This window comes from Colletotrichum costaricense (assembly GCF_030867565.1).
Source record: "Colletotrichum costaricense strain IMI 309622 chromosome Unknown Scaffold_7.1, whole genome shotgun sequence".
NCBI lineage: Eukaryota > Fungi > Ascomycota > Sordariomycetes > Glomerellales > Glomerellaceae > Colletotrichum > Colletotrichum costaricense.
This window is the reverse complement of record NW_026848236.1, coordinates 1,839,407-1,853,486: the sequence shown is the minus strand read 5'-3', so window position 1 is coordinate 1,853,486 and position 14,080 is coordinate 1,839,407. Positions and strand designations below refer to the sequence as shown.

At 53.7% G+C, this 14,080-nt stretch overlaps 7 protein-coding genes across 7 annotated transcripts; 4 read left to right on the top strand and 3 right to left on the bottom strand.

Moving 5' to 3' along the window:
• Positions 1–568: 568 nt before the first annotated feature.
• On the top strand, positions 569–1,072 carry CCOS01_07794 (UTP-glucose-1-phosphate uridylyltransferase; the record flags this gene model as incomplete). The annotated part of the gene is made up of 3 exons (XM_060455957.1): positions 569–638; positions 830–930; positions 992–1,072. 3 exons carry the CDS (start codon positions 569–571, stop codon positions 1,070–1,072), a joined length of 252 nt encoding a protein of 83 aa, XP_060313849.1.
• A 1,071-nt stretch (positions 1,073–2,143) lies between these two features.
• Positions 2,144–2,416, top strand: CCOS01_07793 (UTP-glucose-1-phosphate uridylyltransferase; the record flags this gene model as incomplete). Its single annotated transcript, XM_060455956.1, has 1 exon — positions 2,144–2,416. One exon carries the CDS (start codon positions 2,144–2,146, stop codon positions 2,414–2,416), a length of 273 nt encoding a protein of 90 aa, XP_060313848.1.
• Positions 2,417–3,465: 1,049 nt separating this feature from the next.
• CCOS01_07792 (uncharacterized protein) lies at positions 3,466–4,260 on the top strand (the record flags this gene model as incomplete). The annotated part of the gene is made up of 2 exons (XM_060455955.1): positions 3,466–4,014; positions 4,117–4,260. The coding sequence occupies 2 exons, from the start codon at positions 3,466–3,468 to the stop codon at positions 4,258–4,260; spliced, it is 693 nt and encodes a 230-aa protein (XP_060313847.1).
• Positions 4,261–4,463: 203 nt separating this feature from the next.
• On the bottom strand, positions 4,464–5,459 carry CCOS01_07791 (FolB domain-containing protein; the record flags this gene model as incomplete). The annotated part of the gene is made up of 2 exons (XM_060455954.1): positions 4,464–4,694; positions 4,779–5,459. The coding sequence occupies 2 exons, from the start codon at positions 5,457–5,459 to the stop codon at positions 4,464–4,466; spliced, it is 912 nt and encodes a 303-aa protein (XP_060313846.1).
• A 466-nt stretch (positions 5,460–5,925) lies between these two features.
• On the bottom strand, positions 5,926–8,889 carry CCOS01_07790 (peptidase family M1; the record flags this gene model as incomplete). The annotated part of the gene is made up of 3 exons (XM_060455953.1): positions 5,926–6,384; positions 6,439–8,734; positions 8,807–8,889. 3 exons carry the CDS (start codon positions 8,887–8,889, stop codon positions 5,926–5,928), a joined length of 2,838 nt encoding a protein of 945 aa, XP_060313845.1.
• Positions 8,890–10,126: 1,237 nt separating this feature from the next.
• Positions 10,127–10,399, bottom strand: CCOS01_07789 (uncharacterized protein; the record flags this gene model as incomplete). Its single annotated transcript, XM_060455952.1, has 1 exon — positions 10,127–10,399. A coding segment is annotated over one exon (273 nt), but the record flags the coding sequence as incomplete, so codon positions are not given.
• Positions 10,400–11,610: 1,211 nt separating this feature from the next.
• CCOS01_07788 (phosphopyruvate hydratase) lies at positions 11,611–13,126 on the top strand (the record flags this gene model as incomplete). The annotated part of the gene is made up of 4 exons (XM_060455951.1): positions 11,611–11,734; positions 11,814–12,159; positions 12,215–12,265; positions 12,331–13,126. The coding sequence occupies 4 exons, from the start codon at positions 11,611–11,613 to the stop codon at positions 13,124–13,126; spliced, it is 1,317 nt and encodes a 438-aa protein (XP_060313843.1).
• Positions 13,127–14,080: the final 954 nt, after the last annotated feature.

The window sequence follows — 14,080 nt, the reverse complement described above, 5'->3', positions numbered from 1 at the left end:
AATCCCCTGTCAATGTAGGCACTACCCCGCCGTCCTCGAAATCACCGCTTGTTTTTCCCTCTCCTTTTCCACACCGTCCCTTCTACACCTACAAAAAAAATACGATACACTAGAATTTCGCTCTTTGCTCCGGTACAATCCATTGACATTTTCTCAGCATATTCAGCTTCACACCGCGAATCGCGTCAAATATCCTTCACAATGGCTCAAGCGATCAAGAGCGCTCTTCCCACCCACCTCAAGTCCCCCCTCGGCGGCCAGGGCAAGAGCGATGAGGAGTTCAGCTCCCGTCACCACGGCAAGACGAGATCCCACATGGTACATACTCTATCCACCCTTTTCTTTCAGTGCACCTTTGAGCGAGGCATGTCGAGGACCGCGACCGGTGCCTGCTTTGTCCCGAGACAGACAGAACACGGCCTTGTGCAGTTCGAGAACCGCCATACCTGCTAGCTTGTGTCACTTCTTCCATGCCGAATACCTGAGATGTCGTACGACGCTTGGCTACTTGCTTTACCTTGACGGCCGCGGCTGGGCCAGTCCCAAACGGCACGGTACAGCATCGTCAATGCGTGAGACGCCAAATACCTCCAAAGACATTTGCTGGCTTGACACGGTTGAAGGAGACAACCTGGGCGGTACGGTGTGCGCTGTTCTCTCCCCGGCAACAAGCTCTACGATGCCTGTCAGGGGTAGCAGCAAGCTGGCCACATTGGTCGCAGGGCCCCGCAGCGGATCACTCGACGATAGCTTCAAAGCATTCCCCACTTTGAGAAGCTTCCATTGCAGGACTTAGTCCCTTCTTCGTGAATGCGCGGCTGACTTCAAGTCCAGGCTTTCGAGAACACTTCCACCAGCGTTGCTGCTGCCCAGATGCGCAATGCCCTCACCCAGCTTTCTGAGACCGTCACCGACCCCGAGCAGAAGAAGGTAAGCAGAAAAATCCACCCCAGCTGTAATCTTGGGAACACGAGTTCTAATCATCTTACAGCTGTTCGAGACGGAGATGGACAACTTCTTCGCCCTCTTCCGTCGCTACCTGAACGACAAGGCCAAGGGCAACGCCGTGTAAGTGTACAACAGGAACCTGCGATACAAATAGCCTTCCAGCTAACAGTGTGATAGCGACTGGGACCGTATTGCTCCCCCCGCCCAGGGCCAGGTTGTTGACTACGAGGACCTCGCCAACTCCGAGTCCGTTCAGTTCCTCAACAAGCTTGCCGTCCTGAAGCTCAACGGTGGTCTCGGTACCTCCATGGGCTGTGTCGGCCCCAAGTCAGTCATCGAGGTCCGTGACGGCATGTCCTTCCTCGACCTGTCTGTCCGCCAGATCGAGTACCTCAACCGCACTTACGATGTCAACGTGCCCTTCATCCTCATGAACTCATTCAACACCGATGAGGACACCGCTTCCATCATCAAGAAGTACGAGGGCCACAACGTCGACATCCTCACCTTCAACCAGTCCAGATACCCCAGAATCCTCAAGGACTCTCTCCTTCCCGTCCCTAAGAAGACCGACTCTTCTATTAACGACTGGTACCCCCCTGGTCACGGTGACGTTTTCGAGTCGCTTTACAACTCTGGTATTCTCGACAAGCTCATTGAGCGCGGTATTGAGGTTGTCTTCCTGTCCAACGTTGACAACTTGGGTGCCGTTGTCGATCTCCGTATCCTCCAGCACATGGTTGAGACTGAGTCTGAGTACATCATGGAGTTGACCAACAAGACCAAGGCCGACGTCAAGGGTGGTACCATCATCGACTACGAGGGATCCGTCCGTCTTCTCGAGATCGCCCAGGTCCCCAAGGAGCACGTCAACGAGTTCAAGTCCATTAAGAAGTTCAAGTACTTCAACACCAACAACATCTGGCTGAACCTCAAGGCCATCAAGCGCGTCGTCGAGAACGATGAGCTTGAGATGGAGATCATTCCCAACGGAAAGACCATCCCTGGTGACAAGAAGGGCGAGTCTGACATCTCCATTATCCAGCTGGAGACCGCTGTCGGTGCTGCCATCCGTCACTTCAAGAACGCCCACGGTGTCAACGTTCCCCGTCGTCGCTTCTTGCCCGTCAAGACCTGCTCTGACCTGATGCTCGTCAAGTCTGATCTCTACACCGTCAAGCACGGCCAGCTCCAAATGAGCTCCAGCCGCTTCGGTGACGCTCCTCTCATCAAGTTGGGTAGCGACTTCAAGAAGGTCTCTGACTTCCAGAAGCACATCCCCTCTATCCCTAAGATCATCGAGTTGGACCACCTTACCATCACTGGTGCCGTCAACCTCGGCCGTGGCGTCACACTCAAGGGTACCGTCATCATTGTTGCGACGGAAGGCAGCACTATTGATGTGCCTCCTGGATCCATCCTCGAGAACGTCGTTGTGCAGGGTAGCTTGCGCCTGCTTGAGCACTAAGTGGCTTTTTTGCAGGTTTTGTATTTTGAGCACATTCCAGTCAGATGTCACGATGCATTGAGAATCATCACAAGAAGACAATCTGGAGGCGAGATGGAACAGTAGAGAGAAACCAATGATCATTCCCCCCAAAAAGGCGGCGTCTGCATAAGGTATCTGTGGCAGCGGCAGAACAAACTCGATAGTATTTTAATAAGGCACCTCAAACCATGCGTGTGCATTTCGTTGACCTCCACTTGCACTTGCATTGGCTATGTCCCCGTCTGAACCCTGTGAATTGCCGTGGATTTTGGCATGGTCCATCGAGGACCGTTTGTGTGTGACGTCTGCGGTCTGCCGGTAGCTTGGACCTGCATTTCCGTGTGGAGTGGTCCAGAACCGACTAGCAACGAGTAGCGGTGAGACAAAGAAAAAGAAATCTGAAAAGGCAACATGAGAAGCACAACAAAAACAAAAATTGAGGTGAACAATGCGCGCGGTTACATGCCTGTCCTTACTCCGGACACCACAGCGGGCGGGCGCAATCCGGGGGGTAAGGTAGGGGAGGGGGGTCTCGACGTGGGATGCTGCCGCCGGATGCATGGTTTTGGTGGGCTGCCGGTTTCCGACTGATAGTCTACGCCTCCATGCATTTCTTTCTTGCTTCATGGAATAGCAGCAACATTTTGCATTTTGTAGGCAAGAACGGGTTCACCGAAAGCAAGATTTGTTAGGTTTTTGATGCGGGCATATTGGCACTCCGTTTTACGGGCAACAAGAGGCTAAATAGTGCGGGCCACCCCCCTATATGGTAAAGAGGTCTTATTCGCCGTCTTGTCCTTTGACAACCGTGGACAGCCCTGCAAGCGACCAGATCGCCGTTCTCTCTTAGCTTCGTGGACTACTTCCCCTTTCTCGGTGACAACGACATCCATCCTCTTTTTGCATTGAATACGAGATACACCACCTTGAAGTTACTCGACAGAACCCCTGACCTTGTCAATTGAGCCAGAAAAACACCTCCCACAACCAAATCACAAACCACAAACAACACACAACACACGAAAATCATGGGCAGCCTCTCCGGCCCGGCAGCCACGGCGCTGCCGTACTGGCAAGTCAACGTCCCCACGGACCGCCGCACAGACGAGTGCCCGGAGGGCCTCCGCAACCTCTCGGCCAAGGACGTCGGGATCCTGAGCACGCCCGACGCGGCCTACAACCGGCAGACGTGGACGGAAGTCCGGCGGCTCGTCGAGACGAACCGTCTGGATCTCTTCCAGCGGGTGCCGAGCGAGCTGAGGCGGTACCGCCTGTTTATTCACCACCTGATCAAGGAGCATGGGAGTGTGATGAACTTTGTGCTGAGGCAGCGGCTTGGATGGGAGGAGCCGTTGAGGGCTACTGAGGGTAAGAGGCCGTTTGAGGCAGAGGGGGATTATAGGATTTTGTATAATGATTGGCCGTATGGAATCGATGGGCGGATTGTACATCTTGTTGTTTGGACAAAGTTTGAGTTAGAGGAGAATCCGGCTACGGGGGATTTGACAGAGAAAGCGAGGGAGGAGATTGATCGATTTGTGGAGGGGACGTTTCGGGCGAGAACGGAGCCTGATACTGTGAGTTTTCATCCTCTCTTCTCCTCTGTCATGATTTGGCGGCGCCCATCTTCAGAACGGACCTGCAATATGGACTTGAGTGAAGCTGACGATGATGACTAGGTCATTTGGTTCAAGAACTGGCGGAGTCTCAAGTCCGTTCACGCGGTTGAGCATTTCCACGTCATGCTCTTTGACCCGGATCCCGCGTTCATTCGGGAGATTACCAATGGAGATGTGCCCCAATGTGACAAGTTTGAGGCATGAGTAGTAGGAAACTCGACAGGCCTACGGATCGGTGAAGGGGGGAGTTTGGGTGAGATTTCATGACGGCAAATGGCACAGATCAAGGGGGAGAGATGGCACGATAGCGAAAACTTTGTGAACTCTCTCACCGTCAACCTCGGTATAGCGAACAATGTTAGACTTAAGTTGATGTGGTTCTTTCTTTACGAAAACGATGGATTTGACTATGGCTTTGCCTGAGGCGGTTCTCTATACTCCACACACGAGGCCGCGGCCATGGTGATGGCAGTCGGCTTCTCCATGACGACCTTGATAGTCCAGTCTGCTGGATTGTTGAGAGGCTCATGAATATCTGATCGTTCTTGGTAGCACCGCCTGATCCCCGTAGTGATAGCGGGACCGAGGGCTTCAAGCGTCTCAAAGGAAGAGTCGCCCTGAATCTTTTGGTACCACGACTTGAGTCAGCAATGATCCATATATATGTAGACGGAGTAAAGAACTATCAAGACGGCGAATAAGAGGAAGAAGAAGTCACAAACCTTTACAACGAAGGACTCGATCTCGACGTAATTATCCGACCTTCCAATGTAGCCCTCGATCTCGATACTGACCACGACAACCTGCCTCGCTAGTCTCTCGTTGTCATTGACTCCGATGAGCGTAGGCACGCGCAGCTCGTTGATGCGTAGACTTGAGCTGTAGACCGCCCATACCTGGGTACCATTATGGAAGCCATGGGCCAAGGAGTAAGACCGGCTCACGCTACTACCGAGCAGCGATGCCTTTGGTAGGGCGAGGGAGATATCCAGGTAGCGAATTCTGGGCAGCTTGTCCTTCAGGAATGCCGGCTCCGTGAGACCATCAGCCTCAGACCCGGAGATGTGGTACCCAGTCAACGCGTTCCAGATCATCTGCATGGCGTTTTCCAGGCTTAAATCGACCTCGTAGCGGTTCACGTTGTCCAGTATGCGGAGAAGCGCCTTGGCCAAGAGGCCATAGTGCACCGTGTCATCGCTGACCTTGTCCGCGAGTGAAGCGGCCTCAAAGGGCTCTGACATTGACAGCTCGGCGGAGACAACTACGGGCTGCGTCTTGCCCCCGCGGCCCCATGCGTCGGTGCCAGCTTTGATCGTGCTATGAAGGTCGCGGACCCGGACCACCGCAAAAGGCTCGCCGGCCTCGGCGCGGACCTGCCACGACGAAACTCGTTTCGACTCCATGTGAGCAAAGGTGCAATTGATAATCAAACTCAATGAAAATTCGATTTCTTCGAGACCGGCCAAGATACACGGTCGGTTGGGCGGGATGAGGTGAAGGATGAACGTTGGACGGATTGGCGGCAGCTCAAGGTGAACGGGTCTCACAAACTCAGTATGCACTGGCTGAAGAAAGTGCCCTACATGACGACTACCTAAACAATCGCGGGGTCCACCACAACCATAAAATCACCCACATCATATGCGATGCTCTCATGCACATGAAGACAGTAGCAGGTACCAGTTGAATAGTTTTAAATGAAGGACTCGACAAGCGGAGATGTTCTCTTCTTTGTCCATTTTTATTACAATGCGTTATTTGTTTGAATCTTGCTGCCGAACCCAGCAATATACTCCCCCCCTCATCCATCCAGGATGGAATGGCAGGCGTTTATGCTACGTTGGCAATCGCCCTCATCAAGATATACACCTAAAGATCCAACCACTTGCGCAGATCCTCAGTATCACGGGAAGTCCATGCGATCTTGGCCTTGACCGAGTCGGTGGACTGCGACAAAGCACGCACGAAACCCTTCTTCTCCTTCTCCGCGAAGAACTTGTCGAGCTTATCCAGCTGTTCTTGCTTGGTAAGCCCGCTTGTGCAGTAGCTCACAATGCTGCCAATCATGGAAGATTGAGCAGGGAACTTGGTGTAGATCTCCTCCCATCTCGTTTGCAGCCAGTCAAACAGGGCCTCGATGCCGCCCTTGCTCGATCGCAGACTGCCGATCGGAATGTAAATATCTTGGTCACGAACCTCGCCGCTCAGCAAAAGATCCAGTGTGCGTTGGCGGAGCTTGGGGTCGCGGGATTGGCCAAGGGTTCGGAGAGCGCTGTTGCGCTCGTCGGCGGTCTCGGCGGTCTTGTAGTACTTGTACACGGCGTCATACTGTGATTTTAGTTAATGGCTTGCTTCAATGACATCTTCAAGGAACAGGCATACCTCTTTCTCGCCGCCAAACTTAAGAACAATTGAAAAGACGGAGCTTCGGATGTTGGGGTGAATCGCCGTCTTATCTCCAGCCGCGAACTTCTCGAACATGGCCCGAGCAGCAGCAACAACCTTCTCGTCACCAGACATACCGGCCGCACTAAAAGTGAGAGCCTTGTACTGTTGCTCAACGTGGCCATCGTTGCTCGAAAACTCCCATCCTAGCTTGTGTGCGATACTGCTGACAATTTCCCGCTGGAACTCGGTGAGCTTGTCAACGACAGCGTCATCCTCGATCCAGGCCATCTTGATTGAGCCCAGACGGGTGAGGATCTGGTCCCACACCAGGTACTCGGCCTCGCCTCCCTGGCTAAGAGCCTTGAACAGACTCAAAAGAGACGAGGTCTTCTGGTAGCCAGAGGTTGCGAGAGCAGCCGTGTCAGCCACAATACCAACTCTGTCCTGGACGGAAAGGAGTTCCGCAGCGTTTCCAAGCTTCTCCAGACGATCAATAGCGTACTTGGTACGGTAGAATCCCGTAGAATCGGCGTTGATCTTGAAGAACTCGGCATCGTCAATCTCGAATTTGGTGTCACGAGTAGTGAGCATCAAGTCCTTGTCGACACCCCCCTTCGTACGGACGTTCAAAGAGATGGGGTAGAGAACCTTGTCTTCATCGGGCTTTACGTCTCCTGTGGTCAGGAAGCGATGCTGCTCCACGCTAATTGACTTGCCTGACTCGGTGACAGAGACGACGGGGTATCCCACGTTCTGGGTCCAAATGTTCATGATGGAGCCAACGTCCTTGCCGCTTGCCTCGCTCAAGGCTTGCCACAGGTCATTCGTAGTGGCATTGCCCCAAGCGTGACGCTTAAGGTACTTGCGGACACCCTCCATGAATACATCCTCTCCAAGGAATGCCGAAAGCATGTGGACAACACAAGAGCCCTTCGCGTAGCTGATACTATCGAAGATCTCGTTGATCTCCTCGGCCTTGTGGATGGGGACCTCGATAGGGTGACTGCTCCTGAGTCCGTCGAGACCCAATGCTGCCTGAAGATCTTCCCTGACGAAAGACTCCTTGAGCTTCCACTCGGGGAAGAAGGCGTTCATGGAATAGCGAGACGCAAACTCGGCGAAGCCCTCGTTGAGCCACAGAGCGTGCCACCAGTCCGGCGACACAATGTTTCCGAACCACTGGTGAGCAATCTCGTGAGTGATGACTGTCGAAACTCGCTCCTTGGCTGCGGCACCACTGGTCTTGTCGTCAAACAAGACTTCAACAGTACGGTAGGTGACCAGACCCCAGTTTTCCATAGCGCCAGCGGCGAAATCGGGAATGGCAACCTGGTCAAGCTTAGGCAGAGGGTAAGGAAGACCAAAGGCCTTTTCGTAGAACTCCAAGGCCTTGACACCGATATCCAAGGCGTAACGGCCTCTCTCGATGTCCTCGGAAGGCGGAGCATACACTCGGATGGGTACTCTGAAGTCGTTGGTCTCAATGTAATTAAGCTCTCCGATGATGAAGGCAACGAGGTAGGTGGACATGACAGGAGACCTGTTGAAGCTGACAGCCTTCTTTCCAGAGGGCAAATCTTTCTCTTCAGCCACATCCATATTGGAAAGGCAGGTCAGGGCCTTGTCAGCAATCAACGTGACGGTGAACTCGGCCTTGAGTGCTGGCTCATCGAAACAAGGGAAGGCTCTGCGGGCGTCGGTAGGCTCCATCTGGCTGGTGGCCATGATACCCTTGGTGCCATCCGGCTTGTTGTAGTATGAGCGGTAGAAACCCGCCATTTTGTCGTTCAGCTCACCGACGAACTTGATCTCGAGGGTACCCTTGCCGCCTTTGGTGAGCTTCTCCTTGAACTCGAAGCTGTGCCATTGCTTCGACTCGTCGTAGGTGACGACTGGTTCGCCAAGGCTCTTCTCTTGTCCTTCGACAGAGAAGGACAATGAAGTGTTCTTGATCTCGATTTCATGGGTGTTCAAAGAGATAGTGTTGGAGTCCTCCGCCACGTCAAAGTCAATCTTCACCAAGCCATCGAACTTGAGCGTCTCGAAGTTGGGCTCAAGAGTAAGATCGTAGTGGCGCGGGACGACGTTGGTAGGCAGCTGTTCCCGAGGGTAGTTCAGCGTGCCAGCGCCGCCATGCTCTCCGTGTCTGCACATACTTCTCTTGTAGGAGCAGTATCGTGTAGCAGCGACGCGCTGAGGGTTCTGGAGTCGTGAGGTTCGTCGAGGAGGGGTAGCTCGGAGTACTGGCGAACGGGTCGCAAAGGCGTTGTGATTTCGTAGTTGGTAGGGACTGTTGAAGAAGTCAGGTCAATGGGTAACTCAAAGGTGGAAAGTGACCATATAAGAGTATAGGTGTACTTACATGCGCGTGACTGGTCTTGCCGTCGTGTTGACGATGCGTGGGGTTAGGTTGACCGTTCGTCTTGTTGCGAAACGGAACGCCATTGAGGAGGGGGAGGGGGCCAAAGCCGCAAAGGAACGAAAGCGGTCAGTCTGCTAGGCACCCAAGCTGTCTAAGGAAGGTACATGCAACAGAGACGTGGGGTCTAGCTGAGGGGAAGCTTCCAGTTCTTCTGTGCAAATCAATGCTCCAGTCTCAGAAGTGGAAGGCGCCGACGCAGGCCGCGCAGACCGCTGGCAAAGGTAGAAAACTCTCCCCACATCCCCATGCCTCAGGTCACTTTCTTTCCCCCAGCGCCGCCCGGACCCACGCCAGGCCGCTTCCACCCGATACGGCCCACTGCCGTAACCGTGCTTTCCTGGGAGGGCCGCCGGGTGTGCTGTCTGGGCTAGAAACACGGGATCTGCCTTATTTGCTGCCTTCCGGCCGGCCTTAGAACACGGATTTCAATCGGAGGTCTTGTGGGGGATGTAGCCGTCAATTTCCGGGCGTGAAGAATATTGAATTGCAACTATTAATATCACCACAGTGCATCCCACAAATCCTCCGCAGTCATCATAACTTAGTTGTCTGACTAGACACTTCCGCAGCTAATCAGAAAAGACAGCAGAAATTACCTTGCAAAGGATGCACGTAGCAACAAAGCAAGACTGAAAACCCCCGATACTTACAGTTTAATTCGCAAGTTCTTCTTTGCTGAGCTAGCGGGATGATGTAGCACATCCTCAACTTTCGCCATTGGTTAGATCGATCCTAACATTGCTCCATCTGCACGAGTTGCAGCATTGAGTCCAAACTGTATCAACGGCCTACTTGCCGTGCGATTACAAAAGAACTTCTTTAGCGAAGGGCCTAAAATCTCCTCATGATCAAAGCAGGCCCCGGGAGGCAAGGGGACCTTGGGCACCGGAAGTAATGCTTGAAGAATTCACGTGCGCTTTCCGCTAGCTGTAGAGCCTTGCTTCAAGAGCAGGTTGACAAAAGCTGGGAAATTGTTTATCCTACTATGGAAGCCAGCGTTTATATGGGCCAACCGAGAGACTCGAAGAATGCCATATCCCAGTGATGTGCTATGTACGACTTATACTCGGGTGAAAGCGGACAAAGAGCTTGCAGGCACGCGGATGTGCCAAAGGCAAGCCGACTAACATGCTGTCTCCCCGGCCGAGAACCACCTCCCCGGGTCGAAGCCAGACGTCATTTCCACTTGAGCTCCAGACGATTAGGTTAAAATTACTCTAGGCAATATCAGCTGCCTACAGAATGACTTGCCTGCCGACCTTACACTTGTCTTACCCCGGCTTTACTAGACGGGGTGACGGGGTCGGGATCCATGATCGGGAAGAACCGCATTAGCACCTGGCTATTCCGAGCAACATCCTCGGGATAATCCATGGCGTACAGCCTGTCCCAGACCATTTGTGGAGTCAGAATGCCATTGTTTGATCTCAATTGCCAATTAGCAGCTCGTCGTTGGACCGGGGTGCCGGGGAAAAGACGTCTTGAAGATCGGGTGTCGGGACTTGTAGATTGTCGAAGACGCACTTTGACGCAAGCTCAGTCCCTAGAGTCCACAAGATCCCGATGATGGATGGCTAGAGAGCCGTTGTGCGAGAGACAATGGTTGTGGGCAGCCAATCAGACCACACGAGGATGCCAACGGCCGATGGGCAAGGAATCAAGACATGGCAACGGCCTTTGTTTTGTCCAGGACCGAGGTCAGTGACTGATTAGGGCACCTGGAAAAGACACAGAAAGCCATGGAATTTATGAGGCCGGACTCGGGGCTGGGGACGAGGGACGAGAATAGCGAGAACGGCCCAATGAAGAGAGACAAGGGCAGAAACGTGTTCCAGATCCCTCCCAGCTGCTGGCCGCTTTGGCAGGGCAGCGTTTTCATTGCTTGGTTTGTTGAGAGGTGGCCCTCACCAAAGATGCATTTATCGTGGTGAGGCGGTGCTAAGACCAGTACCAAAGATACTTTGAAACGAAGCTGGTTTGTGATATTCTTGGCCGTTTGGAGCTTGGGGCCCATGTAGCGCTCTAACAGGGCAGATGCCCCGCCTCGTCTCGAGAAAAAGCGATTGGGCACCCGTCCAAGATACCCCCAATCTTTTGAGCGATCCAATGGCGCCGTGGGCACCTGCCCCGAGCTAAGTTAAGCAACTTATGATACCTTACCGCAGGTACCTCACCTCACGTCAGGACTCAGGACTCCGGTGCAGCAGCAGGGCAGGTGGGGTTGCAAACGAAGGTACCTACCTTACCCTTACCTGAGGAGGGAAACGACCCCTCCAAAACAATCTGCTCCCACCGTGCTCCTGCTGTCCCTCACCCCCGCCTCTGTCGCCATCAACCTCTCTTCCATCACTTCAACCTCATCTTTTTTTCTTCATACGCAAGTAATTGCTGAGGTCTTACTCCGGCTCTATCAATCAAAACTCCACAAGTAAGTTGTCTCATCATACGTTTCCACTCCACTGCACCTGGCGATAGTCTTGGGGAAACACCTGGGAGCTTGCAAGCTGTGTCCGAAGAATCACCCCACCATGCCATCCCACCCTGAGGCAATTCTTGCTGTCCGGTCAAGGAGCGAGCACTTGCAAGCTTAGCAATTTCCCCCAATCGGTCCTATCACATTGTTGACTCACCCACTTGTCTCTTTTCTGCCTTCTGCCAATATAAAGCCTTTCCCTCCCCCCACGACCATCTACTGACCTCTCTCTCCCCTCTTCGTTAGGAACAAATCCATCACACGAGACAACATGGCCATCACCAAGATCCACGCTCGCTACGTCTACGACTCCCGTGGCAACCCCACCGTCGAGGTCGACGTCGTCACCGAGACCGGCCTTCACCGTGCCATCGTCCCCTCCGGTGCTTCCACTGGTACGTCGTCCTCGTCCTCGCATCCTACCCCTGCCGAGAGATAAAAAGTATCGAGAAGCTGATAGAACCCATTGAACAGGCCAGCACGAGGCCTGCGAGCTCCGCGATGGTGACAAGACCAAGTGGGCTGGCAAGGGTGTCACCAAGGCTGTTGAGAACGTCAACTCCGTCATTGCCCCTGCTCTGATCAAGGAGAACCTTGATGTCAAGGACCAGACCAAGGTCGACAAGTTCCTCATCGACCTCGATGGAACCCCCAACAAGACCAAGCTCGGAGCCAACGCCATTCTCGGTGTCTCCCTGGCTGTCGCCAAGGCCGGTGCTGCTGAGAAGGGTGTCCCCCTCTACGCCCACGTCTCCGACTTGGCCGGTACCAAGAAGCCCTACGTCCTTCCCGTTCCCTTCATGAACGTCCTCAACGGAGGGTAAGCGATTCCTTGCTACTACTATCATCCAACATTTGCTCACTCCATGCTACAGTTCCCACGCCGGTGGCCGCCTCGCTTTCCAGGAGTTCATGATTGTTCCTTCGTAAGTTGTCCCACGCATCGAGTCTCCTTTGGCCTGTTCTGTTCCGTCAGCTAACGATTGTGAAGTGCTGCCCCCTCCTTCTCCGAGGCCCTCCGCCAGGGTGCCGAGGTCTACCAGATCCTGAAGAGTCTGGCCAAGAAGAAGTACGGCCAGTCCGCCGGCAACGTCGGTGACGAGGGTGGTGTTGCCCCCGATATCCAGACTGCCGAGGAGGCCCTCGAGCTCATTGCTGAGGCCATTGAGAAGGCCGGATACACTGGCCAGATGAACATCGCCATGGACGTTGCCTCCAGCGAGTTCTACAAGGAGGACGCCAAGAAGTACGACCTCGACTTCAAGAACCCCGACAGCGACCCCACCAAGTGGATCACCTACGAGCAGCTTGCTCAGCAGTACTCTGACCTCGCCAAGAAGTACCCCATTGTCAGCATTGAGGACCCCTTCGCCGAGGACGACTGGGAGGCGTGGAGCTACTTCTACAAGACCCAGGATATCCAGATCGTTGGTGACGACTTGACTGTCACCAACCCCCTGCGCATCAAGAAGGCCATTGAGCTCAAGGCTGCCAACGCCCTTCTCCTCAAGGTCAACCAGATCGGTACCCTCACCGAGTCTATCCAGGCCGCCAAGGACTCCTACGCCGACGGCTGGGGTGTCATGGTTTCTCACCGCTCCGGTGAGACTGAGGATGTCACCATCTCCGACATTGTCGTCGGTATCCGGGCTGGCCAGATCAAGACCGGTGCCCCGGCCCGTTCCGAGCGCCTTGCCAAGCTCAACCAGATCCTCCGCATCGAGGAGGAGCTTGGTGAGAACGCCGTCTACGCCGGTGCCAACTTCCGCAAGTCTGTCAACCTGTAAAGTGGTTTAGCGATTACGAAGATGAGCTTTTGCGTTCCATAGTCCGATGGTAGTATTCTTCCCGGAAGACTCGGCAGGACTGGGGTGAAAAAAATTGATGAGAAACGTCTGGCGTATAGGAAATGCGCAATGGAGGGATGAATGGGAGCATCGATGATGAAATTCGTAGCTTACCGCACTTTATCCTAAAATGAAAAAAGAACAAATATCCCCCAATGTTGAGAGCTTCAGAAGGTGCCTGAGAGGTCACCCATGTTTGATGCCGGCGATTAGATCAAAAACAACCTTATTACAAAAGAGCATCGACCGCCCTACCGCGAGCTTTGGTGAGCTCCGATATATAAAGATAGCTCCATGAGCCCCGCCAATATTGACCGCGTGAAAGATAAGGTCCCTGGATGGCACTGTTTAGAGCAACTTTTTGGTAGGCGTCGTCGGCCAAGAGTGGCATTATGTAATACAAGCAGCTAAGCTCTGACGCTTGATGCGGCTAGCGCTCTTTTTCCTTTGACCCATCAGATTCAGAAGACGTGGGTGTGGACGTGGAGCTGAACACACGCACACATACACACACCGCTCAGTGCACCGGTACTACACTCAGCTTGTGGCCCAATCACTTGGATTCAGGCTGGATGCTGCAAGGTGTGCCATGCCTGGGCTGAAGAACTGCAGCAAAGAGTAGCCTCGAATTGCCTCGGACGACAAAAGTTGGCAGCCCGAGAAAGGTGAGAGGCACCGTGCACGACTTCAAACTCCCGTCCCCCCTTCCTCAGTACCTAGGAGCTACGAGTACACAGCCAGCTAGAAGGCTTGCTAGCGCGAGTGCTGGTTTATCTCAGTCTTCTTCACCCATCAATTACGGATCCAGTTGATGTTGCAGCGTACATTGCAGAAGCTTAGGACAAGACTGTTCGGACACAGCCGGGCGTTTGCGCGACGCATGTGTCGTCATTC